The 12352-nt window shown below is 32.5% G+C and overlaps 1 protein-coding gene across 1 annotated transcript; it reads right to left on the minus strand.

The window, feature by feature from the left end:
- Positions 1 to 1509: 1509 nt before the first annotated feature.
- LOC126723873 (cycloartenol-C-24-methyltransferase) lies at positions 1510 to 8111 on the minus strand. Its single transcript, XM_050427831.1, has 14 exons — positions 7948 to 8111; positions 7725 to 7829; positions 5420 to 5486; positions 4866 to 4939; positions 4695 to 4779; positions 4556 to 4611; positions 3896 to 3950; positions 3587 to 3634; positions 3218 to 3301; positions 2972 to 3088; positions 2727 to 2810; positions 2518 to 2643; positions 2245 to 2342; positions 1510 to 1856 (listed from the first exon to the last, which is right to left on the minus strand). Exons 2-14 carry the CDS (start codon positions 7805 to 7807, stop codon positions 1793 to 1795), a joined length of 1041 nt encoding a protein of 346 aa, XP_050283788.1. The 5' UTR covers positions 7808 to 7829; positions 7948 to 8111; the 3' UTR covers positions 1510 to 1792.
- Between the last annotated feature and the right edge of the window lie 4241 nt (positions 8112 to 12352).

Here is a 12352-nt window from a genome sequence, read left to right on the forward strand (position 1 = left end):
ATGTCTTCATACAAACTTGGATTTGGATTACACATTTACTTTTATTTTATAAATTCCTTGGATGCTTGTGATCTATCCAATTTGAAAGAGTATATTCCTACGACATGGAATTGCTTAATCCTCTAAAATAAAGAAGTGCCTTTGCCTTCACATGAACTACAGCTAACACTTCAACAAATCTTTTTTATTACTTTTTTTTTTTTTTACAAATATTTGAATAAGAAAACTGACAGCGAAGGCTGTTTAGTGAGTGAGTTCAAACTCATATTTTCACATTTTGAATAACATTACACATATTTCCACACACTTTTTTACCCACACGTATTTCAAAAAACTTCAAACAACAATTCTCAAACTACTCTACCAAACACCCCCTTAAGTTCAGAACTCACAGTTTGGTCATTTGTCATAACAGGCTGGCTGCAACAGAGAATTAATAAAATACTACAGGGCTAAAAAATTTGCTAATCCTACCTCGTATTCCTTATTGTTTAGTTATGGCTACCTACACCATCACACTTAAGTAGGCTTCTTAAATTATCTTAGATGTAGTCTATTGTCAACAATTAACTAAATATGAGAGGTGAAAGGGGCAAACCAATAACTATCCTTTGATTTTTAAAGCAAGGTGTGTAATAGTGTTTATGAAATTTATAGAGGGAAATAGATAAAAACAATGTTGCATATTCCGGCACCCATAAAAGGCAGACTCTGATTGTTCCATGTCTTTTCTAGATGTGTCTTGCACAACATAATCGCAGCACAAACTATTTTCTTCCCATCACGCTAAGTACCATCAATGATTCATTTTCTTCCCATCACGCTAAGTACCGTCAATGAGGAAACATTGTCGAAAGACTCGAAACTAATCATATCCAGAAATGTGCAAACATAAGAATGTTTTAAAAACAAGGTTTTAGTTCTTAATAAGCAGAACCGTACAATTTATTTGTCACGTGCTGCTGGATCCAATCCATTATGCTACAAGGCAGCTCTTGGAATTTGTATTAGCATCCTCTCCATTTGAAATGAATTCCTTTCATGATTTAGATTAAATATTACAAATCCAATGATGCATTTGGATGATAAGATTTGGACATTTAGATTTGGACTTGAATAATTAAAATCCAAATACCTGTTTTAATAATTTTAAAAGATCAAAAATTTCAATTTACTCAACCCCACGGATCCAATTTTCAAAAATCTTTGGATTTCAAATGATATTTAAAATCAATGGATTTGAAATCAAGACATTTTAAATTTATTGATTTAAAATCCAAATCCAAATTCAAATTCAAAGTTCTCAAACACAATCTAAAGGTATATCAAGTGCCACATCATTTAGAATTAAGCGTTGACTTGGCACTTTGTATACATTGTTAAATCCAAGAAATAAAATTTTAACCATAAAATTGACTCTATTTCAAGTAATTTGGGAATAGAGAGGATCATGTTCCTTGTAATCTAGGCAATGAAAGTTGATCATATACATTTACCAACAACAAAAAATGTGCACCTCCAAATTTTCATTCGATTGATAAAATAGAAGTCACTAGCCAAATAAAGCTGAAGGCTAATTCATAGCTCAAGCCATTGGAGGTGTACAGATGAACCCACAGATAACTAATCACAGACAAACAACTCTCAAATGGCAACTCAAAACTCAGCAAGATACAAAACACAAAGTCAATTAACATGGTCAAACCAAATTCTAACATACATTTCTACCTGACAGAATTCCTGGGAAATTTCCATGACTATGGTATCAGGTTAATTAGTTTACACTGCCACATTACAGATTATCTGAAAGCGGCTTCCGTGCCAAGAAGAAATACATTGGTGTGAAAATCTCTTTCCTGAAAGACAGAAATATAACAATGTGAGCAGCTAATGTGTACACAAGTATATTAACAGATTAACTCAATGACTCAAAAAGAAGAAACTATGATTCAAATTCAAGATAAGAATTTCAAACACCATTTCTTCTCACTATCCTTTCAAGCTTTGGGTGCACTTTAAATTTTAGGACCATTGACTTAGCTCAAAATACACACTTGCACTAGTTACAGGAATAAACCCTACATAGATGGATCTGATGTAATGCTGGATTTACAGCTTGTGCACAAGGCCACAAACTTCCCCAATAAAAATATAATTCTTGCTAACTTTATGTTACTCAAGAAAAATATATAAAAAATTTAGCATGGAGTTCAAGAAAATAAGTATGATAGTGGGAACACTCACTTTCCACCTCCAACTAGCCCTTCCGCAGCCTGCTCTAGAAAACTTTGGACACGTTGACTTCCCTTTGGGGCAAGTCCCACATATTCCAGGGTCTTGACCTAACAAAAATAATCGGCACTTATCAACTGCCTTTCTAGAATTGCACAAGTACAAATTCTCTCAAATCTCAAAGTCAAAATACAATTCCAGCCAAAAGCATGGCTTTTACAAACTTGAGTTTGGGAAGAGGGAGCTAACAACACTAATGCAACATTAGAATGAAACAAATCTTACCATGTTTCTCGTGATGAAACGCCCAACAGTGGTTAGACGGAAACTACTCAGTGAGAAGTGACTGGTATCTAAAGGCAAGTACCAGGGGACAGGTGAGTCCGCTACAAGATCTTTCTCCCACATGACCTTTGGCAGAATAAATAAATGGGTTGTCACTTGTGCAAATCACAAGAAAAGATTCAGAAAAAAGAATCGTAACTAGCACTCACCTCAAAACCAGCTTGCTTCAGAGCTTCAAGGCATTTTCCGGTCAACCTGATGTCAGGAAGGCCATCACCAATCTCAATTTCTGCCTGTTTCAATGAAATTCTGTTACACTCACAAAATATAACTCCCCAAGATGAGATTCATGATAAAATTTCAACAACCACCGCCACCGCCACCACCCCCCCCCCCCCCCCCCAAAAAAAAAAAAAACAGAAAATAGCTTTTTCATGCTTTAAGCATATCTTACCTTTAGTTTTTGATGTTCTTGGTTATTGGGATCAAAAGAATCAGTCATGCACCACTCATATGCAGCAAAACATTGTCCAGGTTTTAATACTCTGTGTATTTCTTTGTAGCATCCATACTATCCAGATAAGGAACAAAATTTAAACCACTATGAACAAGAAAGAAAAGGAGAAGAAGGGAGAGAGAGATTACAAAAGATGTGCCATCCTAGCCAAGGTTTTAATATATTAGAATAAGGAATACATACCGCATCCGGTGCATGGCAAGTAGCTTCAATCGCATACACTGCATCAAAACTATTGTCAGGAAATGGCATTTTCATGAAGTCAGCCTGCATCATCAAGAATCAATAACAATCACGGATCTTTCACCATAAACCCCATTTTTTATTGGTAAGTTAAACACGCATCAGTGGATCTTGAATGCACTAATCACTCTCAACCTTGCTCTTGCAAGGAAAGAAGGTGCCATTTGAGTTAGAGCTCATTGGACCATAATCCCATTTGTAAAATGTAAATATAAAATACTTACAGAAGAATGATATAAAATGACAAAAGCATTTGGAAGTAAAGGAATGCACTACATAAACATGAACTTGGGCTGCAATATGACCAACCTTCACAAAGTTGCAGGTTTTATCCACTCCAGTAATGCGGTTTAGTTCCTGTGGAGCAACAGAAGCTTGCAGGTGTTATTGCTAATTTAAGAATTTTAGAATGTCAGTGGTCATAAATACAAAGCCTATTGAGGAAAGTCCTTATAACCTCCACCAACCATGACTTCAGCATTGTCTTAAAGGGAAGAAAAAACTCAACCACTATTCAGGGTTTCTGAACAACTAATCAAATCATAAAAACAAGAGGTAAAAATAGTATTTCTAAATGCAATTGATCTTTATATCACTGACTCAAAGATCAGTATGTACCTTTCCCCTTGATATCTGATATTCATTGTTGTTCAATCCTGTGACTGATGTTGAGCTGCAACAAATCATAATTGCAAACATCAGCAAAAGGCTCTCTCTTAAAAATAAAAGTTCAATAAATATAAAAACTTACATGCGCGCGCACACACACACACATATATATATAATCAATTCATTAAAAAATGATCAAAAGAAAGGGGCGCAACCCAAGTACCCAGGAAGTACACAAGGATGAGCCAAAAGGTTTAATTTAGCAATTTAAAACACTTACACTTAGTATGAACACAAGAAGCTATAAGTCATAACTTAAACTTAAACAAAATAAGATAGCAGTCCAAAAGGTATGGTAACAGTGCTTCTTCAAAGGAAAAACTGAAATTTGTAAACGGGTTGTAAAATTCAATCCTACAAACTAGTAAAACCCAACCAATGCACTTTTCTCTTCTCAAAAATCTGATTGATATTATTATTTTATTGTTAGTAACCAACTGAATATTCATCCAGAACAACAAAGCACAACCCAATCTGATTTGAATGTACCTAGAATGCACATGAAAACTACAAACAAGTTGAAAGATGGAGCTCCATAAAACTCTTGTTTAATCAAATACTAGAATCCAGAAGGGAGGAAAGAGCGTAAATACATGAATTGCCATTCACCTGAATTTAGAAATTTCTCTTAGTGGTCCACCAATTCCACATCCTACGTCCAACACCTATCATGTCAAATAAAAAGGTCAAAATTTGAACAGTAAATCTCTAAATTGTCAGTATCTCCACCTTTTACTAAAAAATAAACCTTTTGTCCAGGCTTCAGGCCTAGTTGTAAAGCAAGGAAGTGCTCATGTCGCTTGATGCTCTCTCGAAGAGACTCCCCCTTCCATCTTTAAGAACAAAAGTAATGTACATCATTAGATTTGACCAGCAAAGTTCATGAAAAGAATTAATACTACACAGCTTGAAAGGCCACCTGGGTGCAAAATGAAAAGACTCCCCCCATCCAAACTCATAAAAGCTGGTAACAAGATCATAGTATTTATTTACCTGAAATCCACATGAAACAGCTCAATTTTCTTATTCAGAAGGTGTTAGATTTTAAATCCAATAGAAAATGAACATTAATCCTCATTTTAACCAATAAAGCAATGAAGAAAGAAAAAAGATTCATGCTCAAATATAAGCATAACAATGGCCAACCTTGCCAACAAACAAAACCTCGTAAATAAATCTAACTTTCAGTCACTGATTCCCTCAGGTTGCTAGCTTGCACATCGTTATACATACAGTACAAGGCTTTATCATCACATTGGTCAAATTACCTTATAATATGATTTAGAAAGCTAATACGAAACGAGCTTATTACAGAACAATTCCAGAGGCAGGTATACAATGGCATTGCTTAGAACATGCTGCAAGTGGGCAGTTTTTTTTTTTTTTTGCCAGAATAAGTGGGCAGTTAATTCTTTATACACAACCACCTTGATTTTTCAATAAAAAGATCATTAAAAAGGGAATAGCTCTCACCATGTCACTGTAGTTAGCTTTCCTCTCTTCCTCTTCACCTCCATAGAAGACATGATACTTCTCATACCTAAATCATCAAATCAAAACTTTTACCGCAAAGACCAATTATGCCAACAAATAGTCAATGACAGAAAAGTCACATCATTATGTGTGCCACACCAGGAGTATCATAGAAGATTTTCTAGAAATACTAACATTTACAGAGCATAAGAAGATTGATGCTGTCCTCTTTTTTCTTTATTTTCCTTTTTCTAATTGGTAATCACACAAACACAACTAGCAAGTCTTGAACTCACAACTTCACCCTATACCTTACTCGTACAAGTGGACAATGTGCCACTTGAGTTAAAGCTCATTGGGATAAGAAAATTTATGTTTTAATATTTAATCGATTAGCCCAACAAATTATGAAACATGCTGCCAGTTCCTTGTGATTCCACATTCAAGTAAAAAGGCAGGCCATGCATATATGTTTGAACTCATGGTATACAAAATTCTTCGATAATGACTAAAGATACTAGAAGGCTGGGTGGCAGCTCATTTATCCACAGTTATGCAGATACTTTACAGTAGCATTGCATACTAACTTTACAATCAATGTGACACAATGGATCCAATATAATTTTTTTTCCTTGTTGCGTTACATTTACTCATTTAAAATTATTGGTACGCCGGAAAAAGTTTCATATCCTCTAAACAACAGAGCTTGAAATTCCAGTTGTACTATCAAGGGTAAAAGAGGAAGAAAAATACAGAATGGAAATCAAACCTCACAACAACTATTCCAACCTCTAACAACCACAAAGCTTCCCAAGTTTTTTTTTTTTTTTTTAATTCACTAAAACACAAATTTACCATGAATTCAGATTCCATTGAAGTTCACCTAAGAAACCCCAAAAATAGCCCAAAAAAGCCAGTAACTACATAACCTCAAGAAAAAGTAAAAACTCAGTTTTTTTTGTGAATTCCCAGTTAAATCTTCCTCAACATAGACCAAGGTAGTAGACTCAAAAGTCAAAACTCAATGGGTGCGTTCATAACTTACAGCATACCATCCAGTACATGTATCCCCCTCTCATGTGGGGTCCCCCCCATACGAGAGGAGATACATGCCCCAGATGCATGGTATATTTTCTCGTCAAGGATAGTATCCAAAGTAGAACTAATAAAACCTATGCCCACACATCTGACCTTTCGACCATGTCGTTAAGCAGGCCCAACGATTATTTCTTAGTCAAGGTTTCAACGTCCCATCTTTTTTCTTGATAAGCCTTACCCATTTCCTTAAATCACTAGCTCAAGTATAACTTAGGACTAGCCACTAGGCATAACCAAACAAACACGATGGTTTCAAACTTTCAAGGTAGTCCATCATTATTTTTTTTCACAAACATAACATTCCCATACAAAAAAGTCGTTGAATTGAATCCATCAATCACCACCACTGTTGTGTTCCACAAAGGTCAAAATTCTTAGTAAGTACGTAGCATCAAATAATTCAGATTAATTGAATTTTGGTTCTTAATTAGCCCACTAACATCAAAATCAGTACTTGAATGAAGATAAGCATTTAAAACATCTATCATTCTAGAGAGAGAGAGATACGAAAGATCCAAACATGTTTCTAGAGAGAGAAAGAGCGATTTAAAAATCATTCTAGAGAGAGAAACAGGCTGAGAAAAGAAAATCCACAACCACAATTCTAGAGAGAGAAACGTTCTAGAGCCCTGGAGAGAGATTCGAATGTCATTGAACCAAGAGAATCGGATTGAAAATCCACGTATCGCAGTTCTAGAGAGAGAATCAGGCTCTGAAGCATCATTCTAGAGAGAGAAACAGTGATAAAAAAAATCACATAACTCTAGAAAAAAAATTCTAGAGCGAGAAAGAGTGATCCAAAAAAAAACATCAGATTCTTGTCAATGCTGCGAGAGAATCAGATTCTGAAGCATCATTCTAGAGAGAGAAACAGATTGAAACTCTCACAAAAATAACAATCCTAGAGAGAGAAACAGTGATATAAAAAAAAATCACATAATTCTAGAAAAAAGTGAAAACAGATTCAAAGAAATTCGAGCGTGACAAAGTGTGATCCAATAAAAAAAAACATCAGATTCTAGAGAGAGAGAGAGAGAGAGAGAAAACAGAGAAAATCAAAAGCGTCATACTCTACAGCCAACCAGACACACACAGAGTATCAAAATGTCATGCAAAGAAAATGGAAATCAGAGAGAGATACAGAGATTGAAAAAAAAAAAAAAAAAGCATAAATCTAGAGAGAGAGAGAGAGAGAGATGGTGATTACTGATCAACAGCGGAGAGAACTTCATTTTTGTCAATCTTTCCACCGACACCCGATGCGAGATCCAATGCTCCTGCCTTCGACATCGCGATTTTCCCAAAAATAACACTATTCAAAAAACAACAAAAACAGAAACACAAAAAGCAAAAAAAAAAAGCATTAGAATTATATTCAATTTTTGTTGTTGCAATATAATGCAGATTGTTTTAGAGTGCGAATCTTTTACATGGAAGAGGAGGAGAGAAAGGATCTCAGATAGGAAATGGAGAGGTTTTTCGAGTGGAGGCTACGAGGAAGAGAGAGAGAAAAGTGAGAAATCTTAGGTATGTTGAATAAAGTGGATATATATAGTAGACATTCTTTCTTTTTTTTTCCTTTTTTTGCGTTGTATCTCCGGCATTTATTTTTAGTTTCTGATGGTATTGTTAGGATCTCAGAAACTGAAACTCACAATCATCAATTACCTCTACTGAATCAATGCAATTTTTTTTTTTTAATAGAGTTTTAAGGCGTGTGATACCGTTTACTTGCTAAAAACTGAAGATATATTTTACTGTAAATATTATAGTAAAATAATTTTTAAATATATAAATAATATCATGGGATCCAAATTTACTTAGAAACTTGTGTTTTGTTGAGTTTGGTTGGTGGTGCATAAATAATATCTATGGGATCTACTAAAAAAGCAAGACATGTTGATTGAGCAAAACTCCCCAATCCGCTTATTTTACTAAAACTGAAAACTTTTTATTGAAAATATTGTAGATAAAAGTAAAAGTTACCTAAAGTGGTATAGTGAGGATAAATAGTATCAAAAAGTGTAGTAAAACCCATGAATAATAAAAAAAATAAACTGAATAGTAAAATAAGTTGGCAAAAATAATATTTGCCAAACAGACACTTAATCTATGTCATAGACTCTTAGCAATACCAATTGATTTTTGGTGCAAGTAGAGATTAAACTCTCAAATCTCTTATTTAACTATCAAGAACTTTATCGGTTGAGCTAACTGAAATCTACTCAACAATCAAATTGGAACACATATGCACGCTACAATACTCATTGCTATGTCGCTTTTTCTTTTTTTTATAAATGTTTCCAGGTGTCATATGGCTCTCACTAAAAAATTTATTTAACGTATCTAATAAACATTGTTTAACATTTTTTTTTTGTAATACCTAATCTATGTAGGAAGAATATACCACTTAGGGAGGTGCAAAGTCCATGTACTTGTACCCATCATACGAGTCTAAAAATTATGAATTTGAATAGTGATAAACCTCATCTAATGCCCTTATGCCCAGGTGGTTCCACGCCATGATGCAATATACAGGAGGTTACACAAGAATCATTTTCCTTTCAGAAACACCAAAAATAAGTCAAACTCTTAAATTAAAATATAAAAAAAACATAACTATACCTTTTGTTTGAGCGAGCGATAAATTGTTTTCTATGACAACTAAGGATTATAAATTTTTAAAGGATAAATTATACCAAGTTCGTTCCCCTCATAGAATGCTCATGGATCATGGTTGTTCAAGTTTGCATTATGGAAATATTTATAAGTTGTGACGTGTGAGATTAGTTTCATCATGTGAATAGATTGGCATAAATAGTAAGTAATATTTTTTCAAAGATAGACTTTTAAGTTTTTAAAAGAGGTGCTAATATCCTGAATTTCTTTTCTCCCTTTTTTTTTATTAAGAATATACTAAAATTAAATAGGGACTTGTCTGGTTCTTCCTACTCCGTGATGAACTGGAAACAACTTTTTTAAACACAAGGTGCAACCACGATTGATGAAGGGTACAAACAGTTGAAACTTGAAAAATGTTATACGTTCTCTTAATAAAACAAAGATTATTTCTGGGCGGCTTTCTTTAGATATATTATTTTCTATTTTCTATTTTCCAAGTGGAAGGAACAATATTAGTACCCAAAAAAAAAAATTCCATAATTTTCATTGTAGCTCGTTACATAGTAAGTTGTAAGTGGTGAAGATGTGGATCTATATAAACTCACTATTTTTTTTTTTACCACTCATAACTTTATTACGTCTAATTGCAGCAAAAATTGTGTTAATTTTTATGTTCTTGCCAAGCTGGAAAGGAAAAAAACAACAATGAGAGGACAAATTATATAGTCTTCATTATGGACTACGTTACTTGTCTATCATTTCATTAAAAAAAAAAATTGTTAGTCAATTTAATAAGTCCGTTTGATTTTTTTTAATCATAAATTGACTCAAAAATTTTAAACAAGTAGAAATCTTTTAGTTGAATGGTGGATAAATAACGCAGTCTCAGGCCGGCCCTTCCATTAGGTCATTGCCTAGGGCTGCCAAGTGGAAGGGGACCCGAAAATTTTGAAAAAGTAGGGGTAGTAGGAAAAAAAATTGTTTCAAATGCAAGTCCAAAAAATCTAATACATCCTTGTAACCAAAGAACAAAAAATCTGGTACATTCTGGTAAACATTGGTACCCCAAAAAATTATTTGGTCTAAACAAAATCAATTATCCCAAAAATATTATCATTAGCCTATAGACAAATCAAAATTCAATCGGATAAAATACAAATCCGGTCGAAAAATACCAAACGATGATAGCTTGCAAAAATACTGTCTTCATCTTGAATCTTTTCTCAAACATGGTGTTTATTATGATATTGATTAGGATTAAAAGTTTTAAAAGAAATGGTAAAATACTATTTTGGTCCCTAAACTTTGAGAAATGTTTGTTTTTCATCCCTAAACTTTAAAAAGTTATTTTTTCATCTCTAAAATTTGTAAAGTAACTTTTTTAAATAGTTTATGGATGAAAAACAAACTTTTGGTAAAATTTAAAGGATGAAAAAGTAACTTTTGGTAAAATTTAAGGGATGAAAAATGAATTTTTTAAAGTTTAGGGATGAAAACTAAACTTTTGGTAAAGTTTAAGGACTAAAATAGTATTTTACCCTAAAAGAAATTTTGCAAATAAAAGAATATACTTCAATTGACATACTAAATTATATAAAAAGGTTATATTCATCTCCAAATACATGTATTGCTTATAGAATTTTACTAACAATACCCGTTATAATTGTTTATGTAGAAAGAAGTTTTTCAAAATTAAAATCAATAAAATCATATTTAAGATCGATAATGTTTCAAGAAATATTAAGTGGATTAACTATATTGTCAATTGAAAAAGAGATGTTAGAATAACTTGAATATAAAAGTTTAATTAGTAAATTTACATCTCAAAAAATAAGAAAAATATATTTTAAATGAATTATATTATAATATAAAAATATTAATTTAATTAATACATAAATATAAAAAATGCCTTATTTTAATTGTGGCCATAGTTTTTCATGAGACAACATAGAGAAGTGTGTGTCTTTGGTTGACGAGAATGAGCGCGCAAGATTAATGGTATTTTAAATAATTTCAAACAGCTGAAAGGCCTTTAATAAAATTAAATTGTGAACAAATCACGTGGTGTGTCAATTTCTTAAGAGTGACAGCGTGGAGGAGGAGGGTGTCTTTTTGGTTGACGACAATGAGTGCGCAAGAATAAGTGGTGTTTGCCACGTCAGATTTGCACATGCACGTATACCTTTTAGTGGTGTTGGAGAATGGAGCCGTGTGTATTTAAAAGATTCCGAGAATCTAAACGTGTGAGCTGCTAGCGGGCCTCACTGTCAACCTTATCCTGATTGAGTCAAATTTAGATTTTTAGATTTTCTCTTTGCGAAAAAATTTGAAAAAAAAGGCAAAAAGCATAGGTTTGTTATATTGGATTTATAAAAAAAATAGTGTTAATACTTAGTGTGCATTTGGCTACAGCTTAAAAAACTAGCTTATTTTATTATTTAGCTTATTTTTATTATTATTCATGGATTTCATTGCATTTTTTGATACTATTCATGAATCTTACTATACTTTTTCAGCTAACTTTTACTTTTATCTATAGTACTTTCAACAAAAAGTTTTCAGTTTCAGTAAAATAAGCAAATCCCAAATAGAATCTTAATAGTGGCTAGTGAGTATCACAAAAATTATTAATTTGATTTACTATGACATTTTGAAATTTGGTTACGAGGAAATTGAAATATTACTCTTAATTGTGTAAATTATGATAATTAGCTTATAATCTTATACATATGCTTGGTAGAGAAGGTATTGGTATCAAATGATAACATACTAGTGGCATCAAAATCCAATAAATGTGAGAAATGTCAGCAAAAAATAACTACTCCACTAACAAATAAAATACATGTATTAGTAGACAATTATTTTTACACACATGTCTCTCATTTATTAGGTTGAGATATGCGTGATATCATTTAATACAAAATACATTTTCATACTTTTTGTAAGTAATGGATTGTACATATTCATATAATTACATAAAAGATTAATAAATTTAAATTAAGCCTTTTTATATTTTTGAGGTTTAGATGAATGAATTTGCATGAAAATATAACTAATATAGAATTATAGTATAATTGAAAGGAATCTTAACTTTAAATTGAACTTTTAAAACTCAATAAAGAAATAAACTAAAAAATTGATTTATTTTGTCCTTGATGTGTCACCAATCACATTCGTTATCATTATAATTTGTAAATTATTTTATAATAAAAT

Source organism: Quercus robur, chromosome 4 (assembly GCF_932294415.1).
Source record: "Quercus robur chromosome 4, dhQueRobu3.1, whole genome shotgun sequence".
NCBI lineage: Eukaryota > Viridiplantae > Streptophyta > Magnoliopsida > Fagales > Fagaceae > Quercus > Quercus robur.